At 48.0% G+C, this 12520-nt stretch overlaps 1 protein-coding gene across 1 annotated transcript; it reads right to left on the bottom strand.

Annotated features, from left to right (window-relative positions):
* Positions 1-433: 433 nt before the first annotated feature.
* On the bottom strand, positions 434-3668 carry LOC140207846 (probable G-protein coupled receptor 139). Its single transcript, XM_072276399.1, has 3 exons — positions 3599-3668; positions 754-1660; positions 434-500 (listed from the first exon to the last, which is right to left on the bottom strand). Exons 1-3 carry the CDS (start codon positions 3666-3668, stop codon positions 434-436), a joined length of 1044 nt encoding a protein of 347 aa, XP_072132500.1.
* Between the last annotated feature and the right edge of the window lie 8852 nt (positions 3669-12520).

Consider the following 12520-nt stretch of genomic DNA (forward strand, 5'->3'; position numbering starts at 1 on the left):
GATAAACTATAAGGAAAAGTTTGATTGTCTGAAATAAAAAATGAAATGAATGGTCCTTGTAAAAGTTTATACAATTATGAGGAGGTGTATATTGTACAGATAGCCAACAACTTTGTCTTCTCCTATGTCAGCAGTGGCACGTCCATATACAGATCTGAAGACATTCTTTTTCTCGCCCAGTGCGGCGTGGTTATGTCTGCAGCAGACGTGCTGAATGCAAGTGATAATAAAATAATGGAAACGTGTCTGGATAACCCTTGGTTAACAAAGGTAGAGAGGGATACGGGCTGCATTATGGCTCTGGGGATTGGCATAGGTCGCCATAGTCGAGCTGGGGCAGAATCTATGCAATATTGATTCCGCACTGCAATCTACAAGAAGGTAGCTCTGTCACAGCGCTGACCGCAGCGAATCTGCACTGCCAGTGTAAAAGTCATTCCGATGACTCCACCTTTACCCGAGTTACCCAGCGGCCAAATGAGCCCTGAGTGTCAACGCAGCTGTCAAACGCAACGAGTGACTGAAATCAACTGAGTGATCGGATACCAGGATTGTTGATGCCGTCACGGCTGTCAAGGTCGCTTCTGCACAGAAATGGATTTATATTTGATTCCAAGTCAATTTAATAGCGAGACACATTATAGTTAAACACATAAAACGCAGATGTACATCGCGACCCAATAACAGATTTCCGATGCGCAGAATTAGTGGGTAATGAACTTTCGAACTTTAGGAACATGTGCTTTGCTTTACCTGTGTTTTTTAACCAGTATTAAAAACAAAGTCCAAGGAGATTTTAACACCAGCCGCATTTCCTCTCTAAACTTAGTCTGGGTCGCTGTATAAATACAGGCGTTCGTGCAGGAACTCAGATACATGATCATGTGGCCGGCTTCAATGGCGACATAGGCAGAGTCGGAGTAATCGCCTTCGTAATACGCGGTTCCTGCGAGTCGGGTGATCTGAAAGATCACAGTGACCGACAGCCACAACAGAATGAAACTGCCGGACACACTAAAGAGTAAAATGATGGATTTCCGGCGGCCTTCCATCTCCGGATCCTTCTGTGTTTGACTGCCTTGACCGCGCAGTCCGCGGCGCACTTTACTGGCTAATAAAATGCGCCTTACCGTCAGACAGTTAAACAGGGTTATCAGAACAAAAGGTAATATAACCGTTAAAATACTCTGCAGAAAGGAGAATGCGACGCCCACAAGAGACGTAATGAACCATGAGCTCGGCTGACAGCCCCATTGAATACCGTTAATTACACGCACAGGTTTATACTCAAATAGATACGGGACGTTCTGTAAATGCATCAGGAGCGGCACGGTTATAATGCCGGCAACAGCTGTCCTCGCCGTGCAATATTTCGTTTTAAGCTTCCGACAACAGATCGCTACAAACCGATCGGCTGTGAACAGGACAGTGTACCAGACCGAGGTTTGCAGGCAGGTCGAATTGAAGTACAGGACGACCTTACAGGCGGATGTGTAGGACAGGAAGGAGAATGGAAACTGGTACATGACGATTTGATACACAATTACACAGACGATCATCACCAGGAAATCTGCCATTGCCATGAAAGCCATGTAGAGCGATATACATTTGGAAAGGCCACAATTCCCTCGGAAGAGGACCACCGTTGTCAATAGGTTCGCTAGGGAAAGAGTCACAAATTGTGAGTTACAAACAGGGCGAGGAGAAACGTTCTCGGAATCCAAAGTGAAAATACTAATCCGACTGTGATCGGCAAAATTACCGGGTAAATATGTTCCAAGAGAGAATAAAAACTCCTCATTCAGTGAACTAAAACAGTTTGCATTCGAACTGCGCATTTGCTCCTGGTAAAGTTGCTGGTGACGTGCTCTCGATGTCACCTTGGCGATGTAACCGAGAGGGGGCAGCACTGCTCCTGGTTAAGTTGCTGGTGACGTGCTCTCGATGTCACCTTGGCGATGTAACCGAGAGGGGGCAGCACTGCTCCTGGTTAAGTTGCTGGTGACGTGCTCTCGATGTCACCTTGGCGATGTAACCGAGAGGGGGCAGCACTGCTCCTGGTTAAGTTGCTGATGACGTGCTCTCGATGTCACCTTGGCGATGTAACCGAGAGGGGGCAGCAGTGCTCCTGGTACAGTTGCTGGTGACGTGCTCTCGATGTCACCTTGGCGATGTAACCGAGAGGGGGCAGCACTGCTCCTGGTTAAGTTGCTGGTGACGTGCTCTCGATGTCACCTTGGCGATGTAACCGAGAGGGGGCAGCACTGCTCCTGGTAAAGTTGCTGGTGACGTGCTCTCGATGTCACCTTGGCGATGTAACCGAGAGGGGGCAGCAGTGCTCCTGGTAAAGTTGCTGGTGACGTGCTCTCGATGTCACCTTGGCGATGTAACCGAGAGGGGGCAGCACTGCTGCTCATTTGCCGTCACAACCCAGAAAAATAGGGGAGATCACCGTCTTCTCCCATACCTCCCTTGCGCCCTACACTCCCTACCCGTGGGATCGTCATTTCAATGGCCCTTATCCTCGAAGCCCCATTCAGACACCAGCCGTAGGGAATGAGAGCCGTGACAGAGCTGAACACAGCAGCTGTAGGAGGATCGGCTGACGTGCAGCCGACAGAATCCACTCAACGGAACTCACTATTATTGAGCCGGTACTGGCCTGGAGTAAGTGGGGCCGTGCCCGCTGTCGGTCATCAGCCCCAGGGTGAAACCGATGCACTCGTTCCCTCCGTTTAGTCAATGGATGAGCGCAGGGCCCGGTGAACAGAATCGGACTTCACTGACTCGTCTAGTGTCGCTTGTACGCAATCTAGCTTAAACTCGAATAATTTCAGAAACGTCTATCAATAAATAAGTTCTTCCACTTGGATATATCCGCCATTTTTGATCACATTCGTTATCATCTTAAAGGTGCGATAGGGAGAAATTAATTCAAATCTACAGGTGGGCAGCCCATTCTTGTGCTAGCTATATTTACTATAATTCCCAACTGGTTCGGGTAAGACATCTAATGAAAGGTTTGATCGGAAATGCACAAAGGGGGGAGGGAAGGAGAGGGAGAGAGTGAGTGAGCGAGAGAGAGAGAGAGAGAGAGAGAGAGAAAGAGAGAGAGGGGGGGAAGAGAGAAAGAGAGAGACACAGAGAGACAGAACAAGAGAGATTGTGCGAGAGGGAGAGAGAGAGAGAGACAGTGAGAGAGAAAATTCAGCTCCGGCGGCAGTTGGTACAATCCGCAACGTTCCCACAAATCGTCCTGTTCTACTGCTCCTTCACCAAAAGTTAGGTCACAAAATATATTTCAATCTGCAACAATGCCGGTAACAGATTTACGCTGACAGTGGTGAACAGCGGAGAGGACTGATCTCCCTGAATTTCAGCAGCATCGTCTACGATGAACTTTGGGGGCGGGATGGGGGGTCGGGGTGACAGTGAACTTGACCCTGCATCAGCGTGTGGAGCGGAGACGAACCGGTCAGCAGCGGTAGTCTGCCGTGTCTCCGCGCTGGGTCGGTTTCGCCGGGAAACAACACCCAGTGAAATGACTGTTAATAGAAGTCCGACCCTAACATTTCAGACAGAGGATGTGTCGACTTACCCGGAACACCGAAAGCTGCGAGAATAGGGTAAAATACAATCGTCACATGCCGGATTGTTGGTAGAGCCATTTTCGGGTGTTGTACAAAATGCACCGCACTGCTCGCACTGAGAGCCACTCGCCTGCGTTCTGACCTCGCTGCCCTTTTATACATTAATCTGTACCCCGGTGAAAAAAACACAGAGGCTGCACAATAACTCGAGTTAGTTACAGTCAGTTAACAAACAAGGCGCCGTTTCTCTCGGCACCGCGGGGAATACTTAAAGCTCAGTCCAGAACACCGTCTAGTAAAGTAGACAATCAGAAAGTTTTTAAAGCTGTTCCACGCACTCCGGATTGAAATGCCAGTCATGACCTATCACCTGCTTATATTAACACACACAAAATGCTGCGTTTCACCAGCATTTTATGTATGTTGCTTGAATTTCCAGCATCTGCAGATTCTCTCGTATCTACTTCTATTGTTGCCTTCACATTCATTTTATTTGATATTAATTGTATGATATCTCGCTCCATAGCTCTCAAAGCAAATGTTAGCTCTGAGCGATCTCACAATTTATCCTGAAACCAACCCCACATTATATGAACATTACAGCGGGCCTGCACAGTCTGCGTTATTTGCCCAATCTAATTGTAGACCACACGGATTCCATCACCTTACTCCAAATTTGTCCATACTTCTTCACTCACAGTGAACTCAGCAGCCCGTTGTGCGGGCGTGATTGACAAGGGCAGCACGAAATGTATTGAAGTAACCCCTGCTTTTTGACATTGAAGGTTAAAAATCTCTATAATAACCTCTGTGACAAATATTACCGATACCGAATGTGCATCGGCTTTTCCGGCTCCGAATAAGGTCTCAGTAAATGGCGGCGCATATTATGGATCACCACTGGCTCCTCATTTCCATCATCAGAATCGCAACCAGCATCACGTTTACTGTCTCCAGTAAATGTCGTGAAATGTGTGTACAGTGCAATACGTCCAAAAGCACCGAAATAAACAATAAATAAATAAACAAGAGAGGCAGCGCTAAAAGAATGCAAACAGTGATGTAGTATTGTTTAATTTATAAAAGTTTAGAAATAATTTAGGAAGCTGATGCTTGAAGAGATTAAGCTCAACTAAGATATGCGAGGCTTAGCGAGTATTTTGGTGATACTGACGACAACTCCCTGAACTTTTACATAACCATGGACAAGGATATGAGCAGAATATATTGGGACGTGTTTAATTTGGGGGAGTACCCATCATGACGCTATGAGGCAGGACCCTGGGGATGTGAACTGGGAACGGATGTGTTCAGGGAAATGCCCAACAGAAATGTGAAGGTTGTTCCGGGTGCCCTTGCTTGGCGTTCTGGGCAGGTTTGTCCCGCTGAGGTGGGGAAAGGACGCTAACTCGAAGGGGTCACGGCTGTGACGAGATGTGGAGCATCCATTCCCGAGGAAGAAAGAAGCATGCTTAAGGTTTAAGAAGCAGAGATCATCAGAGAGGGTTCTGGACAGTTACGAGGTCGCCAAGAAGGAGCCAAACTGTGGAAATAAGTGTTAGGAGTGTGCATTGGCGAGGAGGAGAACAGGAGGATGAGAGTGTAGAGACGATGAAGGATACAAGAGGAATGAAACATGTGCCTGGAGACGGGGGCGGCAGTGCAGGTCGGTAATGAACGCTTTGCTTCAGTATTCACCAGTGCAGAGCTTCCGGACAGATCAGATGCCGTGGACCAGCACTATTCAGCCAGGACTCCGTAGACCACAGAGTAGGAATCCCAGAGGAAACTTGATGAATGTGGGGGCAGCGTGAACAGCCTGATATGCTGGAATAGGTCAAGATTTCGAAGGAAGATGCATTGGAGATTTTGAAGAGCATGAGGATAGATAAGAACCTGAGACTGAAAGGAATATCGCACATGATACTAATGGATGCGTGGGAAGAGATTGCCTCGGTTTTGGTGATGACATGTGCGTCCTCAGCGGCTACAGGAATAGGTGCGAAGTATTAGACGGTGGGAGGTTCTGACAAATATCATTATTTTGTTCAAGAAAGGTACCTGGATTAACCCTGGGAATGATAGACCAACTACTCTTACTTCAGAGACGGGCAAATTTGGGGGGAATTTCTGGAGATGACGTTCAGGAGCTCCACAAGTCTCGGCACATCAGCCTGTAATTGGAACTTAGACCTCCTCAGTCATCGTACCCAAACGGTGAAACTAAGCAAGTGCGCATCAAACCCCCAAAACTCCAGCACAGGCGCCCCGCAGTGGCGTGTACAGAGACACGTCTCTACTCTCTCTCTTCGCCCATGACTGCCCTCCCGCTCCTGCTACAAACTCAGTCATCATAGTCGCAGAGGTCACAGCAGTGACTGGCCTCATCACAAACACTGATGAATCTGCATATAGAGAGGATGAACCTCAAACTTCGACCAGCACTAAGAAGACAATAGAAATGGTAATCGACTTCAAAAATGCAAGAAGTCTTGAACAAGCCCCACTGTCCCTAAACGGTGAAGTAATGCGGAGTGTTCAGAGGTTCAGGTCTTTGGGGATGAATATCACCGAGGAGTTCTCTCGGCCCATCAGCAAAACCTCGTCAGCAACGAAAGCACAACAGTGACTATACTATATGAGGTGATTAGGGAGAGCTGATCTGTCTCAGAAATAGCTGGTCAACATTTTAAGTGCGGTAGAGAGCAGACTGACACACGGAATGGCAGTGCTGTGCTCCAGATGCAGCGAGACAGATTGCAAACCACTCAAAGGGTTGATTAGGACGGCTCCGATCATCACCGGGTCTCAACTACCGGACTGGGAGACAATCTAACTCCGGATGCTCACGGCAACAGTAAAAACCCACCCGATCCCTGACACTGTCTGGTTAATTTCCTGCCATCTGGTAGGAGATAGGGAAACCTCTTCGTCATGCCATTAGACGGAAATATCTTCATCCGAGGGCCGTTGTTGTGCTGAATAATGCAGCACCCTGCCTTGCCAATGGCCTCTGAGTGCCACTGAAATCATTTGAGTATGTAAATACAGTTTTTTTCTTGTTTTAATGAATCCGGACCGCACGCATTGCAAATATCTGTTTAGCGCGGTCTGGCGCAGCGCCGCCATTTTGTTCTCTTCAGCCATGACAATACAGTTCCATTGTATTCTATTGATTTGCCGAAGCACAGTCTGATTAGGGATAGTCGACAGGACTTTCAGAAGAGCAGAACATGTCTCACGAAGATGATTGAATACCGTGAGGAATGGGCGAGACATATTGTTTAAAACCGAGGATTGGAGGTTGTGGATATGGATTTTAGTATGGTATGTTCGCCGAACGATAAGCTCATTCAGGAAGGTGGGAGGCACCAGTTCCAGGGAAAATTGCCCGTGTGGATTCAGAATTGGTTTGGCCGCAAAAGGCAGAGGCTGCGGTGGTCTTCATTAGACGGGGGAATGAGGGTAAGAGCCGTGAAATAATTTTGTAGCCTTAGAAAACCCTGCTGAATCCGCACTTCCTGTCTTCTGTTCCGTTCCGGTGGTCACATTATAGGAAGGATGTCGAATCGTTAGAGATGGAGCGGAGGAGTTTCACTGCGATGACACCAGGATTATGAAGAGCGGTTGACCGAGCTAGGGTTTTGCTTTAGGAGGACAGAAAATGAGCTGTGATGTTGGGAAGGTGTACACAATGATAAGAGGCAGCGGTCGATTGTACAGCAAGAGATACTGCATGTTTCCCAGGCGGAAATGGCGAATACATGGAGGTATAACTTTATGGAGTTGGGCGGAAGGTATTGTGGTGATGGCGGAGGCATTTCTTTTACACACTGAGGGGTGTGTACGTGTGACGCTCTGTAATCAGCGGCGTGGCGTCATTTCCGTTATGGACATTCCACAGACTCTCAGATAGGCGGGTGGATGAATGGGAAAGATGAGGGCGATGTAGTCGGAAAGGGTCAGATTGATCTTGGAATCGACTAAAACATGGGCACAACCGAGTGCCTACGATGCCATATTGCTGTATGCACTGTACGATCATGTGTTAGTGAAACGTTCAGGGTGTGTCTTGTGACCAGGTACCTCCTTACTGATGCCAGCAATGCAAAGTGTTCTGGATCTTCAGGGTCCTCAATGATGGATGCCGTCTTCTTCAGACATTGCTTTTTGAATATGGCGGGGAGCCTGATGCCTTTGCTGGAGCTGACTGACTTTACAACGCGTTGTGGCTTTTTCCGATCTTCTGCATTAGCGCCTCCACACCTGACCGGATGCAACAGCCCGCACACTGTCCGGGGTACATCACTAATCTTCTCAAACTTTTCCGTAATTGCATCAATTCTTCATCTCCAACTCATCACCTACAGAGCTGCGGACCCACGGGAAATGGAAGCTCCTCGGCCTTTCCTCTGCTGACCCGTCGAGGAAGACGTACCTGTTCACAGTTCAAAATTCAAAGTGCATTTATCATACTTTTTCAACAATTAGATTCGTCTCCTTACAAATAACCACAAAACAAAGATAACCAATAGAACCGGTTAAGAAAGAAAATCGTCAGACACCCGATGTGCGGAGAGAAAAATACAAAAAGACCAAATCTGCAAACGATAAACTTAACCAAATAACATTCAGAACTGAAGTTCAGAAAATTGAGTCCCTCCACGGACAGGAAGCCGGGTATTGCAACAACCGATTCAAGAACGTGCCCCTGCCTCTGTTGGACGGAGCGCCGAGAAAACGTCGCGGAGCACCGAGCCGAAGCGTCCCGTCCATCGTCCAATCTGTTCCGTCGTTGAAAACGTCTGAACATCGCGTCGTTCCTCGCTTTCGGACCCGGGCCGTGCTGCTTCGTTACTCCCTCGGGCCTGGTCTCACCGCCTCGATTCCGCTCGTTCCAATCCGGCCCCACTTTAAAATCGATCAAATCTCGGATCTGTCCTCGCTGTCGGGCACGGGGCCTGTCTCTGCCTCGCCTCCGCTCGCCTCTGTTCCGCCATATCGAATCGCCTCTAAGTCCGCGCCGGCAATTGGCTCGTTCTCGGATCTCCGACCCGGATCCCGACGGCTGGATTCGGCTTTCAAGGCAGCACTGTCCAGCGCTTTCGAGCTTTCAGATCACACCGCATTTATGGAATGGTGACATACATCAACAGTGAATTTCAACACCTCTTTTTTGCATTGGATTTGATGAGTGTCCTACTATCAATACCCGATGAAAGTGGACGTTAGTCACCATTGACCAGAACGTAGCTTGGTCAGACACGTCATGATCAATAAGAAGAGATCAGATGCTGTGGGACGTTTTGGTTTGGATGGAGGCCGAAATCGGCAAACTCTGGTCAAGTGTCCTTTCTTTTGGCAAGTAAAACGGAATGAGTCTCGGTGTCAACAGTCAGTAGGCTTCCGGTGAATTTAAGCGCAACGGTAACATCGGGAAACCCGGAGTATAATTCTTCTGGGGACACTTTGTCAGCGTCAGTACAATCTGCGGCAGTTGTAGGTGATGGGGACGTCACCGCTCTTTGTACTTAGCACTCTTGCGACAAAACTGCATTTTTATCTGCCGCTTGAGTGCCATTTGCGATATCAAAAGCTGACTAAAGTAAGAGCTCTGATTCTGCCGATGGGCGACGCTGAATGTGAACATCACGCCGACGACTAAGCGATCTCGTATAATAACTTCTCGAACAGCAAAGTAAACACAAAGTTCAGTCAGTTTTATTCATTCAGCAACAAACGTTGCTATTGGTTTGTTTTCTAACTGAAAACGAGAGATGAATCTAACGCGCTGCACAATATCCAATGGTTTAGGGTTGTAATGAGATCAAATCTCAGAAGTCCCTCATAAGATTTCGAAGAGAGCAAATCGGGACTCATCAAACTTCGGACGATGTTGTATGTTTCCGGACCGCATAAACTGAGCAAGATGGTAACCTTTTGATTGGGCTCAGAGATGTTGAATAACTAGTCGAACATTTCAATGTAAACCTTTCCGTGGTCTGTGAATCATAATATTCCTGAACTTGTCCAATGATGGTCATTGTTCAAGTGTGAACACAGATTCCAAAAGAGCGAGTGTCACAGATCCCATCCTCGTCACCACTGTTTTACTAACAACGTTAATCGTGTCCAGTGCAGCCGAAAAGGTCTGCTTGACCCGTAATCACACAGAAAAAAAAATGTTCACACGCACAGAATTTGTAGGTCAAACGCGAATCGATAGATGGAGAAGCCGGCGACATCGACAGATCCCGTGATGTCACATGACAGACTAATAACGCCACACAGTGGATAGGACACTCCACTATCAGCTCTATCTCTCCCTCTGTCTCCCCATCCCTCTCCCTCTACCTCTGTCTCAGCATTCTCTCCCACCCTTCTCAGCCTCTCTCTCCCTTTTCTCTCACCTTTCGCTCGCCATCCATCTACTGTATCTCTAGATCTCTCGCTATCCCCCCTCTCTGCCTCTCGGTCTATCCCTCTCTCTACTCTACCGGCCGAGTTCCTCCCAACATCTCCTTCGCCAACCTTTCCCCGTTCCCCTCTCTCTCTCTCTCTCTCACCGTGAGTGTGGTCACGGTGACTTTGCTGGTAAGCTGTTTCGTGTCGCTGATGGTGTACTGGGTTCTTGCAAACGGGGATTTCAGCAACCCCTCCAGTTTCTAGCGTCGCAGTCCCATTGGAAATGAACGGAAAGAGAGCTCATTGAGAGTGCAAATGGCGAGAGTGGGTGGGAAGGGGTGGAGTCCACGGGGGGTGCGGATGATGGTAGTGAATGAGAAGGGGTGCGATCCCATTGGGAGTTCGAGTTCGGACAATCCTACCGCTCCCCTCTCACTCTCCCTGTGATGACAGGTTGCAGCTGGTCACCACACCGTGGGAGAAGAGATTTCCCTTGAATTTCATGGAATCATAGAAATCTACAGCACGTTACAGGCCCTTCGGCCCGCAGTGTTGTGCCGACCATGTAACCTACTCCAGAAACTGCCACGAATTACCCTCCCGCATCGCCCTCTATTTTTCTAGACTCCATGTACTATCTAACATCTATATAATATCTAAGAGTCTCTGAAAAGACCCTATTGTATCCGCCTCTACCACTGTCGCTGGCAGTGCATTCCACACACACACCACTTAGCTCTGACATCTGCTCTGTACCTAGTTTCAAACAAGTTAAAACTTTGCCCCCTCGTGTTCAGCCGGTTCGGCGGAAGGAGAGAGTGCAGCGTTCCGCGCGTGCGCAGCCCTTCGGGGAAAAATGATATCGTATCCGTGAAATAGAGGCCGTGGACAATTCTGATTTGATGGAGAGGGACGTGAAAGTACAAAGGAACATCTGGTGAAACTTCTGAAACGCCCCATCGCTGCTGTCGTTACTGCGCGATCGTGAATCTTCCGGAGGGAAGGCCTCAAAATCCACGGCTTTGCCTGCTGTTGGCGACCGAGATTGAGGTCAAATCGCTCGAATAGACATGGCACTCAGTACTCGGTGTCGGAGAGCTGATCGGAGGCTCGAAGTTTTCGGACGACTCGGAGTCGGACTGTGGTTGGCATGGCAGGGAGAGTTTTTCTTCCTTCTTCCGTCTGCGTGAGATGTGGGACATTTGAGATACTTTGAACTTTTCACTGTGCTCATGGACTGTTCGACATCAAGTTATGGTATTGTTGCACTGTTGTAACTATATGTTATAATTATGTGATTTTGTTAGATTTTTCAGTCTTGTTCTGTCCTGTGTTTTGTGATATCACACTGCAGGAAATATTGTATCATTTCTTAATGCATGCATTACTAAATGACAACAAAAGAGGACTGTGTGTCTTCATAATCTAAATCTAAAGCCCTAGGAACAAGCCTGTGGCTATCCACACGACCAATGTCTCTCATTATCCTATACACCTGCATGAATTTCCTGCATGTTTCTCTCCAGGCTGAATAAGACGATAAGCTCACTGTGCTTTTGACGTCCTTCAGGGCTCTGGATGAAGTTGGTTAAACTCCTTCCTCCCCGCTCTTTTCAACGTTTTGTGTCATTTTCACTCATTTCAAAGGACTGTGTCTCAGGCAGCTGGGTTGTTGCAATGCACCTCTAAAGTCTGACAGCAGACTAGTGAGTGAATCTTCGATGGAGCAGAGTCAGAAATCAAAGAGTAATCAGCCTGAATCAGGGCTTTGGGGCTCCTGAAAGAGATGGGACCTAGAGTTTACCAGGAGGAGCAGGAAGAGGAATCAGAACGGTAGGATGTGGCTGCAAATGAAAGATCAGAAACATTTTCAAACAGTTTGAAAAAAAAGGTGGTTAATTTCTGCAGAATACTGGAAGAAATCAACAGATCTGGCTGCAAATGCGGAGAGGAATAAATAGACAACATTTATGCTGAGCCCCTTCAGCATGCCTAGACTGTGTACTCCTCTGCTTTGTAGCTGCCTGAACTGCAGAGTGTGTGCGTCTCTGTACCATATTTCCAGCAACTGCAGAATCTCTTGTGTTTTATATCTACACTTGTAAGAGGATTGTACTTTGGCATTAGATACACATTGATATTGAGTATACTGTTTATGGGAAACGCTTTCTGCGTTAAAACAGCTGCTGAATTTTCTATACACACACACACAAAAACTGAGCTACGGACATGGAACTGGTGCTTGCAGAAACTTTTAATGGCACCGTGATTACCCATAAATCCCTGCGTTACAAATATCGCCGTCGCCGAAGCACCGATCAAAGCACAGGCGTCAGCGTTGTGACGTTCCCGAATATCACGCATGCGCGCAGTACACAAAGGCCTTAGAAGAGCAGCGGCAGGTAAGAGCGACTCTCCGGGGGTAGGGGAGAAGGGAGAGGGGGTGAGGGGGGGGAGAAGGGAGAGGGGGTGAGGGGGGGGAGAAGGGAGAGGGGGTGAGGGGGGGGAGAAGGGAGAGGGGGTGA

Source organism: Mobula birostris, chromosome 13 (genome assembly GCF_030028105.1).
Source record: "Mobula birostris isolate sMobBir1 chromosome 13, sMobBir1.hap1, whole genome shotgun sequence".
Lineage (NCBI taxonomy): Eukaryota > Metazoa > Chordata > Chondrichthyes > Myliobatiformes > Myliobatidae > Mobula > Mobula birostris.

Excerpts from the sequence above, each read along its gene's own strand:
- LOC140207846 (XM_072276399.1), bottom strand. The coding sequence starts at position 3,668 with ATGGCTCTACCAACAATCCGGCATGTGACGATTGTATTTTACCCTATT. Across the intron at positions 1,661-3,598 it reads CGCAGCTTTCGGTGTTCCGG|CGAACCTATTGACAACGGTG; the intron begins GTAAGTCGACAC and ends CTCTTTCCCTAG. Across the intron at positions 501-753 it reads ATACTGGTTAAAAAACACAG|CTGCGTTGACACTCAGGGCT; the intron begins GTAAAGCAAAGC and ends TGCGTTTGACAG.